Source organism: Manis pentadactyla, chromosome 10, assembly GCF_030020395.1.
Source record: "Manis pentadactyla isolate mManPen7 chromosome 10, mManPen7.hap1, whole genome shotgun sequence".
NCBI lineage: Eukaryota > Metazoa > Chordata > Mammalia > Pholidota > Manidae > Manis > Manis pentadactyla.
In genome coordinates this window covers 58,414,690-58,428,737 of record NC_080028.1, presented here as the reverse complement: position 1 = coordinate 58,428,737, position 14,048 = coordinate 58,414,690, and the positions used below count along the sequence as shown (strand labels likewise).

Here is a 14,048-nt window from a genome sequence, read left to right as displayed (position 1 = left end):
ATTGATAAATAAATAATTAAATCAATAAGGGAAATACATGCTGCATTTTTAATGGGCCAGATCTCTTAATGAAGGTTGAATAAAATATTCTCTCCAAACTACTCACTCATGTCTTCTCATTAAATTTTTTGTAGTGTGTCCTGGTTTCTTCCAAGAGTGACCTCTACCAGAGTACCAAATGATGTGACTTTTTGTTGACTTGGAAGAGCTATCTATCGGTTAGAACTCTCTGACTCAGTGATAAAGAATCCATTTAGACACACAATTTATCCAATTTAGATTTTCCATGGTTCAGTGGGCTCACATGCATATACGCACTTCATCCATTGAAGGTCTTAACTTTGCCCGTGTCGCTGCACACTGGCCTGCCAGTGAGAACAGCTTGGCAGAGAAATTCCGAGGACAGGGATGTACTTTCTTATCCAGAAATGAAAGACATGAATCAAGACCTCTCTTCTCCATCAATTCCATAAGGAGATCCCTCTAGGAAGAAAAGAAGACAACCTTACCACTTAGAACTCTATCAGAAAAATGACCAAGAGATAGAAGCAGAGATGAAAACAATTCTTACCAGCTGGACATGCTTTGGATCATCTAACACCACTTTACAACCTGTCAAAACTTCCATTATTACCTACAAGGAATATATAGAAAGTTAGCTACTTATGTTAAATTTATACATCCAATTCAGTACACCTATTACCTTGACAATGAAGATAGTTCGTTCTACTTAATGACTTTATATTTTATCACTTGACTGATTGCATAAAATTAATGTGTAAGAGAAGTAACAGAAAATCAATAGGTCTAAAAAGTTAAAGCCCTTAAAAAAATTCTTTTAGAACATTCTTGATGATTACCTCTCCTCCTTTGTTAACTAGTAATGGTACTTACAATTCCAAAGCTGTAGACGTCAGTCTTAATGGAAAGTCTGCCCTGTCGGATATACTCTTCAGGCATGTACCACAGATGTTTACTGTTGCTATTGGTCATGCTTACGGTAGAACTCTGACATTCTAGGTGGGGTCGGAAGTGTGCCATGGCAAAATCAGTTAGTTTGGGCTGAAACTGATCATCCAAAAGTATGTTTGTGCTAAAATGTGGTCCAGGATAAACAAGAGAAAAACACCAGTAAGTCATTTGGTGAGAAACAACATGACAAGTTCACATTCATATCTGGTTAATTCCCAACATTGACAAAATTAAGCTACACAAAATTTCCCATGAACTTGAGGTTATTTTCTCATTTTTTTCTTAAGGTATAAATCCAAGTGTTGTATAAAACTCAAAAACCCAATCCAGGAACCATGGACATTTCAAACTCACAGTTGCATATTTGGAGTTGGGAGGTAAAGTTGATGCTCTGTCAACCAGGAGAAATGGAAGTTAACCAAAGCAGCTTTCCTTGTGCTCTTGTTATATGTAACGAGAGCATCAAGTGAGTTTTTAATCAGCTAATTATTAAACATCTGTTATGTGCAAGAGCTGTACTGTGGAATGGCTGGTAACCTGCAGTGGCTGGAGGAATTTTTGGTGGAAACCTGCCTACGGAGAATCCTTCCCTGGAGAGGCAAAGGCACGGTGCTAGGAGTCAGTTTTAGTTTTTTGTTACATAAAAACCTTAATCACTTAACATCTTGGCTGAGAGTGAGCATCAGCTTCTTTTTACCTTTGAAGGGTTGTCACAGCAGGGATGGGAAAGGATAAGCCCACGCATTTCACATGGCCCACACCTGGAGTGAGCCCCAGTTCTGCCTTCTCCTGGCAGTGATGGCTCGAGGGTTACTTCACCCTGTAAGCCTCAATGTCGTCTTTCCTCACAAGTAAAATGAGGAAAACAACTCACAGAACTCACAGAACTGATACAGAGAATAGAAATACAGGGAATAGCCTAGTACCTGGCATACAGTATTGCTCAATAAGTAGCTGGTAAGATGAAAATTAGTCATCAATCATAAAAGAGCAGACAGATACTGATAAGAGGTGGCTAGGCCAAACAGGCACATGAAAAGATGCTCCACATTGCTAATCACTGGGGAAATGCAAATTAAAACCACAATGAGATATCACCTCACACCAGTTAGAACGGCCACTATCCAAAAGATAAGGAACAACAAATGCTGGTGAGGATGCAGAGAAAGAGGAGCCCTCCTACACTGCTGGTGGGAATGTAAAAATTAGTTCAACCTTTGTGGAAAGCAGTATGGAGGTTCCTCAAAAAACTAAAGATAGAAATACCATTTGACCCAGAAATTCCACTCCTAGGAATTCACCCAAAGAAAACAAGATCCCTGATTCGAAAAGACATATGCAGCCCTGTGTTTATCACAGCACTATTTACAATAGCCAAGACATGGAAGCAACCTAAGTGTCCATCAGTAGATGAATGGATAAAGAAGATGTGGCACATATACACAATGGAATTATTATTCAGCCATAAAAAGAAAACAAATCCTACCATTTGCAACAACATGGATGGAGCCAGAGGGTATTATGCTCAGTGAAATAAGCCAGGCGGAGAAAGACAAGTACCAAATGATTTCACTCATTTGTGGAGTATAAAAACAAAGCAAAACTGAAGGAATGAAACAGCAGCAGACTCACAGACTCCAAGAAGGGACTAGCAATTACCGAAGGGAAAGGGACTGGGGAGGATGGGTGGGAAGCGAGGGAGAAGGGGATTAAGGGGCATTATAATTAGCATTCACAATATAGGTAGGTCACAGGGAAGGCAGTACAGCAGGGAGAAGACAAGTAGTGACTCTATAGCATCTTACTACGCTAATGGACAGTGACTGCAATGAGAGGGGGGACTTGATAACATGGGTGATGTAGTAACCACAATGTTGTTCATGCAAAACCTTCATAAGAGTGTATATCAATGATACTTTAATATAAATACATATATGTAAAATAGGTGGCTAGGCCAAGGGAAAGTTATCTATTTCTCAGTTTTGCTTAGGGCTATTTGGAGCTCACTTTTTGTCACCTGAAACCAAAGCTTCTAATCCTGGGCATGCCCATCCAAAGTACAAAGTGGTATATCTGTAGTAAATATATTTGTAACACATTGTTATTAAAATTGGTAACAGTAAAAGGATAGGAACAAGAAATTCTTAATCCCAAAAAAATACTGGATCTTATGAAAGTTCCAGAAGTCCTCTCTGTCCCTGTACAAGAAGGTTGGTAGGCAGACCCTAGTTCCATGGGTCTGAACTGCAGGTGTTATAACAATTCAGAGAACTCAGTCTTAGTTCTGGTCAGATGGTTTGAATCTAAGGCCTCAAGAATTCTAGTCCAGACTTTGTCTAGGACTGACTTGACAAAAGACAAGATAAGAGGGTCCCCAGGGCCCTTTAAGAGAAGAGGACATGTCCTAAACTTGATTTTATTCTCTCTCTTAAGGGTGGTAGGAGAACCACAAAATCCAGAAAGCCCTTGGCCTTTACCTGCTGTGTGGCCCTGGCATCTATGAGGATAAAGCCAGCACGGGCCCAGCTCTCCAGACCTGCATCAGTAATCACAGGGCTCATTTTTCTCCTCACCTTGCCTTTCCTCCTCCGGTATCTCAAACCTGGCAGCTCGTAAGGCCAGCCTGGGTCCCACATACCTATGTTACTCCTCCCCCATCCTTGGTTTTTCTCATTTGGAAAACAGCGGTGACTATCCTGACCTATCCATCTCTGAATATGAGGACTACACAAGAGCCAGATCCTGCCTTCTCTCCAGCTCTAGATAAGAACAGACATCTAGTTCCTCATTACTTCTTCTATAGGTGTGCATTTCACTTGTTTAGATCATGGCTGGGGCTTCAGGTCATTCCAGAGGGCTGGAGTATTTCATGCAGGGCTTTGCCAAGTGTGCCAGGAGGCGAGGCAGGCAGAGAGGCTCATTAACTCTCATTTCCAGGACCGGAGCTCTGCCCTTCCAGCTTCTGCTGCGCCGAGAGCCTGGCTCTCTTCTGCACACACACAACCCCCTCCGTTTGATTTCAGCACAGGAGGAAGACAGAAAAACTATGAATGCCAGAGTTTCAATGTCAAACATGTCTTCTTCTTCCACCCTGGCTCTAAAGAAGATATAAAATAATCTCTCAAAATACCAGAATCATCAGAATGCAAAGAGCTGAACCCCTGAAGAGTAGGCCTTTTCTAAATACAAAGGAAAAATACAAGCAACAATAACAAAATTCATAATCTAAATGATCCTCAGCAAAAGTGGTGGCAAGTTTTCATCAGTTGGTGAATCATGCTTCTGAAAGGGTTAGACAGAGGCGATCTGGGTAACCACAATGTGTTACACATAAAACCCGCAGAGGGCTTTGGGTCAGTGAGAGACCATCAATAAGAAAGTGAAATTGTTCTAGGGCACTGCATGTGCACTTTGAATAATGATATTCAGTGAAAAGACAAGTTGTTTACCAGCAGACTTTAGTGTATAACATAAATTTTGAGTCCAGTGATTTACTCTGTTCTAGTAATGGTAAACGGTAGCTGAAGAAGAAGGATGTTCTGTTTTAGGTAAGTGGGAATTGCAAAAGGCCCTTCAACAATCAATTCTACCCTAATTCTTTCCCCTACTTCAACCTTAAATGGAATGTTCAAACATAAAGTGCCTTTAGCTACAATGCAGGTGAACTGCATATGTATATCCTATGGGATTAAAAGCAAACTAACAAAATAAAGACAACATAAAATAACTAAAATCATATATAATATAGTGCAACAAGGGCACCTTGTAAGCTATTGTGGGTGCCAAAGAGTCACATGAGAAGCATCCAATGGTCCACATTCTTTTTTTTAATTGAAATACAGTTGCTATACAATAACATATTTGTTTCAGGTGTGCAACATAGTGATTCCACAATCATACATATTATTAAATGTTCACATGGTTAAGTGTGCCTGTCATCTGTCAATATGCAAAGATATTACAATATTATTGGCTATATTTCCTATGTGCATTTTCATCCCTGTGACTAATTTATTTCACATTTGGATGTTTCTTTAGTGTTTCTACAACCTATTTTTTCTGTTCTTTCCAACAAGGCTACTTACTACAAGACAGACCATCACTTTTCTAGATAATTCTAGAAGGATCAGTGGTGGTACAATAAGGAGATGGGGAGATGCCTGCTCAAGGTGGTGAATTTGAATCCTGATTCTGGGGAAGTCACTTCATCTACCTACTGCTAGACTCTCTAAGACAGCTATACTTTGGGGAGCTGAGCCTCCCAAAGGCTACAAGAATCGCTTTCTTTGTTCACCAGTTTGCTTCCTAATTTAGTTGAAGCTCTTGGGCCTTAAATATAAAGCAAGATGATGACCTAGATTATACTGCACTATTTGAATTTAAGTGCAAATAGCATGTTTGACACGTAAGTGCATGATTGGTTTTTAAAGATAAAGGTTTTAAAGGATTTTAGAGGGAATCGTTAGTGTCCAGTAGCCCAGTCCCCAAGTGTGGGTCAACACTCAGGAAAAGTACAGACTTCATCCAATTGGCCCCAGTGATAGAGGACCCAACTGGCCTCTCCATGACAGCCTGAGACAGCAGGATATCTTTCTGTCTGTGGTACTGTTATTGCAACACTAGGACACCCCTCACCAGATGACTGGCCTCCCTTTACCAAATGAAGCAAGACTCAGTTTTTCAGGGAACCTGCAAGTTACTGGGAAAAGGCATTTACACTCCCTACCCCCCTTCATCATGCAGTGCTTCTGAGGAGGCTAAAAACCAATGTTGCCCATTGGATTCCACAGCTTACTCTTTCTTTCCCATTGTAACCATACAGGACTCAGTGGCAGTATTAAAGCATGTGTTTTTGCTTTATGCGTCCTAGGCTGTCTGTGGGAAGGCCCAGTCAATCCTCCTGTAAATGTGAAATTTCACCTCTAACCAAACCAGCACAACTTCCATAAGCCTCAGTTTCCTTGCAGATAAAAAGACTGGACAACACTTACCTCACAGAGTTGCTGAAAGGATTAAATAAGATGTAAGCAGAGTGCCCAACATACAGGGAGGGCCTTGAAATGTGCTTTGAGAGACCTAGGCTGACCATAGTCCATCCTACACCCACACCCACCTTAAAATCCCAAGGAACTTGGTTGGGTATCTCTAGAAGTCCAAGGACACCTAACTGAAGGAACAAAGGTACAGGGGGCTGCAGGATAACCCCAGAGATCTGAGGCCCTTTGGGTTAATTAGTTTCAGTTGAGTTTCAGAGTAGTTCCAGAGAAGTTCTGGAAAAACCTGAGTAACATTTCCAGATATTCTAAGGCCATGGAGAGGGGGAATAAAATATATGTGTGTGTGTGTGTGTGTGTGTGTGTGTATAGTTTGGCATGTGTGTATGTGTGCATTTATGTACCTGTGTGTATAAATAAATAACTGTTGGGGTTTCAAGATAATGATGGTAAATCAAACAGGGGCAATTTAAATTTATGTAATATTTAATTGTTTTGGCATCCCTCAGGAAAAAAATGAACATATTTTAGAAGAAGGGAGGCACTAGAGGGAAAATAGGAAAGTCTGAGGAAAAAGAATGGTTTATATTTAAAATATTTCTGAAAAACAAAAGTAGTTACTTGGGGAGGAAGAGGGAGAGGGAAGACACTGGCTAGTTAAACAATCAATCAACCCAACAAACAGACTTTGCATTCCCTGCAGGCTTTGCCATCCCTGCTAAACCCTGAGCTGGGGTCTGGCCTCGCCACACACATCCCATCTTGGGGGTTAAGGCAGGAGGAGCTTGGGTCCTGTGCAAGGGTGTCATGGCTGTGGAAGGGGCAAATGTTGCTTTCTTAGCCTCCTTCCCAACCATTCAGCCTTTCTCGTCGCTCACAAAGAAAATTGTCCACGCACTTACACAACTGCACATTTTTTATCAATTTCCATTTTTAAAAGTTCATTTTGAAGCAAATGACTTCTTCCTTTTTTTCCTAGACCACCTCGCTTGTATGTTAGCCTGTTTCACTTGGCAAGAGACAGACAGCAATACCGATGAGAGAACATGATCTTAGAGGAAACATTAGAAATGTTCACCATGATTATCTCGGCTTTGGAAGCATTAACAGGAATGAACGTCTGGGATGAAAAATGCTGAGGATAAAATGCATTTCAATTTAAAATCGCTCGTAAATGTGAAAACAATTAAGCTCGCTAAGGGACAGACTGGGAAAAACAAGATGGTTCACTGCTTTCAGATGCTTTTATGTGATCCTATAATTCAAAAACATCTTCATTTCCCAAATAAAAATACGAGGGTCTTTTGCCAAGAACAGAGACTTCAACTCTTCAAGATTCTTTCCTTTAAGTCCTTTTTCCTCCTCAAATTCCACCATCTGGAAATGAATTTTGTTTTTATAACATTCTCTTTGAAGAGTTCAAATTACTAAGACATTTTTTTTGGGTTGGCTAAACCACCAGACTTCTTGAAAATACTTTTGAAATGCGGGCTCGGCTCCCTCCTTGGGTGTTCTGCAGCTGCGTCCTTGACAGTGTCTACTTCGAAGGCTATCTACTCTCACTGCTTCAACAAGGCAGAGATTCCAGATGCAGACCTCCAGGCCTAATCTCTCCCTCGCAGATCGCCGCACACTGCCATTTTCACTAGGAGTGTCACCTCACACTTCTAAATTGGTACAAAGTAATTATGTTCTATTCTCCTGCCCTAATTCCCTCTCTCTGACCATGAAACTAACATGCTCCCAGGAATCCCAGCTAGGAACCCTTAATCACCTCATAAGAGCATGATTGACAGACCCACACAAATGGAACGCCACCTCCCTTCTACAGACATGTGACAGAGGCAGATTATTAGCCTCTGTAAATCTCAGTTTTCTCCTATGACAAACTAAGACGGATGATACCTAAAGTCAGGGTTGTTAGATGAAGTTATTCAGGGCTTTTATGTCAGGTCTCCAGCCTGGTGGCTTTCACTGAGCTCCCGAATGAACATATTAGCATTTACCAATGCAGTCAGGGTAAACTGCCCTTATTACTGTTTGGGGGCTTTCTCCATACTGTCCCTCACCAGCAAGGTACTCCCCACTCTCTTATTTTTATCCAAATCCTCTATGAGACCTAAGGTTTGCTTCCTCCAAGAAGTTTTCACTGAACTCTGAATTCCAGTGGTCCTCCTTTCTTCAAGTTCCTAGTGTGCGGTCTGCACGGAACCATTTGGCATTTACTCAGAGACCAGCTTATGTTGTTTACCTAAGCGTAGCACTGAGTCTACAAAAGATACCAAGCAAACATTTGTTGATGTAATCAGAATGCTAAGAGATCTGAAACCATCAGGAGCCTTAGACCATTCTGCATGTGGCAAATACATGGCCCAAATGTTGCCAAAATATCCTCCCGTTTTCTTGGCAGACATCATTGAGTTTAGGATGCACCACCCCAGATTCCCTTTCTACCCACAAGCTTGGCCAAATCAAAGATGGCATGTGAGTTGAAATGGATTTGTCATCACTGCTATAGTAGAATTGCTTTTTTTCCATGTGAGGTAAAGGAGACCCACGTGGTTGAAATGACTTGTTCTATGCAAAATACTTGTTAATGGCAGAGTCAGGACCAAAGCCTAGCCCTCCTTCTTCCCCTCTTCAACGCTCTTTTGATTTACTACAGTTAACTGAAAGAAACATGTTTTTAGGCAGCTACTCATTAAACAGAAATTGGTGGTCACAAAGCAGAAATTAAATGAACTTTCATTTTTTTAATTCTTCTTTACTTTAGGCATACATAGATAATTGCAGCAGCAAAATAATGGCAAATCGGTACATCACAGGAAGACAGATTTCAGCTCAATATAAGTTCTAATTGGAGCTGCACCCAAATAGAGCTCTAACAACATGCTGACAAGTGTCTCGGAACAGGACAGCGAGACACCTGGGGGGGCAGACGAGGCTATCTCCACGAGGTGGGAGGGTTTCCGTTTATTGCCAAATCCTGGGCTCCCTCTACGCAGGTTATCTCACTTCACCATCTCAACCCTGGGAGGAGGTGCAGCAGCAGCGTGCCCAGTTCCAGATAAGGAGACTGAGCCTCAGGAAGCTTAAGTAACTCACCCAAGGTCACAGCTGGAAAGTAAAAGAGTAGGGATTTATACTGAGATCTGTGTGAGTCCAAAGGCCACATCCTTAACCAGTGACAGAGACAGGGACAGCAATGACATCCCTGGGAAGGTCATTGGAAAAGGGGAGAGTGGGTTTCTGGAAAACAGGCAGTTCAGGGCTCTAGGTGAACAGGACCTCTGGAGGTGCCTCCTTAAACATTTCTGAGCTCATCTTCACCCCAAAGCTGATCAGGGTAAAGCTTGGCCAGGATTTAAGAAAATGTGGGGTCACACTGTTGTCCTGTCCAAATCCCTAGATGTGAGTACAGAGCACAGTACAAAAACAGGCAGGTGTGCTGTTATGGAATTTGAAAGCAAGAAGGGATCTAACTTGAGACTTGAAAATCCCAGCTGGCTCTGAATGTACAAGTTAGAAAACTGGCTTGAGAGTGGGAGGCAGGACCGGGGCTACCACAGGGATTTCTCAGCTCTTTCCCCATCATTCCCAGGGGCAGAGCGGTCGCCAGTTCACTGTGCTTAGATGAAAGGTGTTGCTTACACTTTGGGCTCCAGGTTGCTGAATAAAAAGCTTGTTGACCTTACAAGCTTCATCAAGCTTCTTTGTAGATAGAATTTCTTTCAGAGAATGAAGTCCTGATACTTTAGGGTATTATTTTGTAATGTGACCTCCTCTTGGAACTTCCTCCAGTTACTTCGTTTGAGGTACATAGGTCTGATGAAAAGTTACTTATTTCTATTAAATCTTATTTTTATTTTAAGAGTAGACCATAACCCTTAAGCAGAATTTTTAAAAACATAGAAAGTAAAAATTAGCCATAAAGTAAAATGCCATAGTGTCTCCATCTAAACAAATACTTACTTATATTTTCATATATTGTAATCTTTTTAAAAAATTTATTAATTTGCAGTTCTACAAAGGTATAATTGTGTACTGTATCCTATTTCAATTTGGCTTTTTTCACTTAAATCTTACTTTTTGCACATTGCTCCATGTTATTTTATACTACTAAAAACATTACTCACTAATGTTAAAAGTTGTATGATAAACTCTTCCGTGACTCATCAGTCTGAGGACCAAATGCAGAAAAGATAGTAAAGGTGACAACATCTTCCACTTTTCACTCCAACAAAAACAGACTTACTCATAGAAAAGGTCATTGTTTAACACATTTTGAGATGTCCTTTTTTGAGCCAATTATTGGGGCTGTGCAACAAAATGACATCTCTCCTAGGAGCTGCCTTGCCTTACGAAGAATTAGAAAATTAATATGACACAGGCAGAAGAGTAAGGATTTCAGACCTTTCTGAAAGCACTAGGCTGTACAAAGAGGGACCAAGAGTCAGGGAGGCCCAAATTTAGAGCAAAGCAAAGGTTTCATCTAAGAGAGGTTCAAGAGGGTAGTCTAGGTCAGCTAATTCACCTTGGCCAAGACTGCTAGGGACTGAAGGTCATTACCATCAGATGTTCAGTGCCTTGAGGGAAACGAGTTGGTCTCATTCCGGTTTCTAGAGAACAGGTGTGCACATCACCAAAGGAAAGGGGGGAAATCTACTGTTAGGCAGGCTGCACAGAAAGGCTGAGTTTAGTGGCTATAGAAAGGGCTGATTTGCTCTCAAACAGACAGGGACACACTGCTGAGCCCTTGTGAAACCAGAATAGTTAATAAATGCCTACAGCCCTAGAGCTCCACACCCTGACACGTACCTGGGTAGGCACAGTCTATAGCTGGTCATGGTTGAGTTCTTGAACCCCTTGGAAAACCCAGAAAGGCAACAATCAACAGCAGCGCCTCTACCAATTGAAAACATAAAATATGTTGCCAGCTGTATTTCCAGCTTAAATCCTGCCTTGTCCATGTCATTCTCCTTCTCTCTGATCAGATCTCTTTTGGTACTCTGTATCAATATTACCCACTAGGCATTTGTTCTTGCAGTTACATAAATGATGTTATACTTGGGCATATCCTGCCATTGACTGGAAGAAATGGCCTCCTTTTAAGTTGTGAGGCCACTAAGAAACTCCAGAACCTTTCTGTTCCCAGAAAAACTTTGGATTCCCTTACAAGAGCCTAGCATATGAAACCTCGGTCCTCAGCCTAATTAGTATTCAAGGCTCCACCACTTTCCTGTTCACCTCCAGTACCATCCTTCCTTAGTCCCCAACCTCATCCTTTGCTCTCCAATCAACCCATTCGTTTTGCTTTCATTACACACTTGGTGATTCTTTACTCTATTCCCTGGAATTGCCTCCACCGGGAATACTCTCTTCCCTTCTTTGAACCAATCCACTGCCATGACCTATCTCCTCAAAGATTGGACTTGGGACTCTCTAATTAGAAGAAGCCTTCTCAGATCAGCCAGGCAGTGGGCAGATTTAGTGTTGCACTTGACATGTTGTGTGTTTGTGTCCTCTCTCTGATCACCAAATTAAACCTTCAATGACAGGACTACGACTGCTGATGTCTTCCCCCACTATAGTCTAGTACAATGCTCTGCACATGACAGATGTTCCATAAATATTTGTGAACCAAAACAAATGTGATTTTCAAGATGTTCAATGAGCATATGTTAACACAGAAGGTATTTTTCTTAAATTAAAGCTGAGTTTGCGGATCTACTTTTCAAACACAATAAACTGGTAGAGCTCAGTGCTATGGACTGGACGTTTATGCCTCCAAAATTCATATGTTGAAATCCTAACCCCCAATGAGATGGTATTTAGAGGTGGGACATTTGGGAGATGATAAAGTTGTGAAGTCAGAGTCCTCATGAACAGGATTAGTGCCCTTATGAAAAGAGGCCCCAGAGAGCTCCCCTGCCCCTTCCCCTGAGGACACAGAGAAAAGAAGCAGGCATCTATGAACCAGAAAGTGGGCCCTCTCCAGACAAGGAATTGGCCAGTACCATGATCTTGGACTTCCCAACCTTCAGATCTGTGAGAAATAAATGTGTGTTGTTTATAAGCCAACTACTTTATACTGTTTTGGTTATAGCATCCTGAATGAATTAAGACACCAAGTAAAAGAGTAATAAGTAAAAAGACTGATTGACCATCACATCTCTTGGCCTCAGCCATGGCTATTCTTACCACTTTTCTCCAAGTATAACAGAAGCTACTATTTGATGAGTGCATACTCTTTGCCAAACACTATATATACACTTTATGAGCAAAACTATTTAATCCTAAGGGATAGAAGCTATTATTCTTTTATTAGTATCTTGCAGAGGGAAAAACTGGGGCTTAGAGAACTCAAACAATTTGTTAGAATCACATTTTAAATGGAAAGTTGACTTCTTAAATCAGATCTCTCTCTGATTGAAACATTAGGGGACACTCAGCTAAAAGGAAAGGATGGGAAGAAGGTGGGGAGGAAAGTACATGAAAAAGGAAAATCATCAGGTCACATTTTGCAGAGTGCTGTCTGGCCACACCTTCCTCCCAAACTGTGAGGCTGCAGTGATGCAGCTCGGATCCCTCCTTGGGACCCAGGCAGGCATTGGTTCCCAGCCAGAGAGGGGTGGCTGCTGAGGTCTCACAGCTGAACCCCTTCTGGGAACACCCATGGTAGAAGGGAGTTGCCTGCCCAAGTTACAGCCCTGTTCAGGGCTGCTGGGATGCAGGGGTGCAAAAAGCAAATGCCTTGCCGCCCTTTGGGGTACCTTTGAAGGGCCAGCCCAGCTTGTTCCTCTCTTCCTGACTTTTGCTGTTCCTGAGAGCACCCTCCAAAAACATCTCCCACAGGCAAATCTCTGCCCCTGAGCCCATTTCGTGGGAACCTGCCTGAACACACTCACCCACAGTGAGAATGAGAATGAGAGCTCAGGGCCACACACTCCTGTGCTCCGACCTAATCCCAAGAGAGATGCTGGAGGGGCACCTAGCGTGAGCTGTGGAAACCCTGGGACGCAGGCAGAGCCTGGACTCTGCATCCCTCCACCCCGATGCTCCCTGTGCCCCAGGTGGCCTTCCCTGCCCCCCGAGTCCCATCACCAGAACCTCCACACTCTTCCTTCTGATCCCATTTCCTATCAAGCTCTGCTTTCGGGAAAGGATTTGATGAACTCAGTGACACGAGAGGAAAATCAATCAAATTAATGTAGGACAGCTTGGGATTGAAAATAAACTCACACTTACTCTAAATTTAAACCAAAGGAAAAATATGTACAGAAAAATTCCAAACAGTTATTCATTTACTCAGATAAAACATATATTTGAGCCCCGACCATGCTGAGCCGGGTGGAAGAGGGATTGTTTAGGTTGGAGGTGGCCACCTCAGCTCTTTGCAGCTGCCCCAAGTGGTTGATTCCACCAAACCCTGAGACCTTCACGGTCTGTTATTGTCCCAGGTCCCAGGAGGGTGCAGCAATTTTATGCTGTTTCTAAGAGGCCACTAGCAGCTGATGAATCACCACACTGTAACAGGAGCAGATATCTATGGGTCGCTCCCCTACCTCCTCAGGACCAAGTAAAAGTATTGAGTCCTATTATATGGAGTTCATTTCACCAGAAGAATAAAGTAAGCAATCAGTCCCTCTTCTGCTCAATTCGAAAGCACTTTAAAAGCTTTTCTCAAGATTTTAGGAAATGGTTCAGAAGAGGCAGCAGCCTTTTAAATTCAGTCTTCGCTGCGATTCAGCAAAGGTGTATATTTACCGACTTTTGGGCAGGTTCAAGATGAAGGGCATGTGGGAAAAATTCACGGGGGAGTTTTGCTACAGGGCATCTACTCTCTGGCTGAATGATTCTCTATGTTTACTGAAGGAGAAAGATGGAAGATGTGGCTTCTAATTTTCTCACGTCTCAAAAATGAACACTGGAGTTGCTGCTCAGCTTCTCAAAGATGAATGTATAAAGCTAGGAGAGAGCAGGCTCAGTGGAATCATCTAGATGCTGGAAAGTCAAGAGCAAAGAATTTTAATGGTCATTTACTACTTGCTAGGAATCCCTGTGTAAGCCACTTAACCATAC

The 14,048-nt window shown here is 42.1% G+C and overlaps 1 protein-coding gene across 1 annotated transcript in view; it reads right to left on the bottom strand.

Moving 5' to 3' along the window:
• Positions 1-14,048, bottom strand: part of IRAK3 (interleukin 1 receptor associated kinase 3) — a 57,863-nt gene that overhangs the window by 7,076 nt on the left and 36,739 nt on the right. The window contains exons 9-11 of the mRNA XM_036894890.2: positions 895-1,093; positions 572-634; positions 319-483 (exon numbers count right to left, since the gene is read on the bottom strand). Coding sequence (XP_036750785.2) covers positions 319-483; positions 572-634; positions 895-1,093 — 427 coding nt within the window. The remainder of the gene's footprint in view (positions 1-318; positions 484-571; positions 635-894; positions 1,094-14,048) is intronic.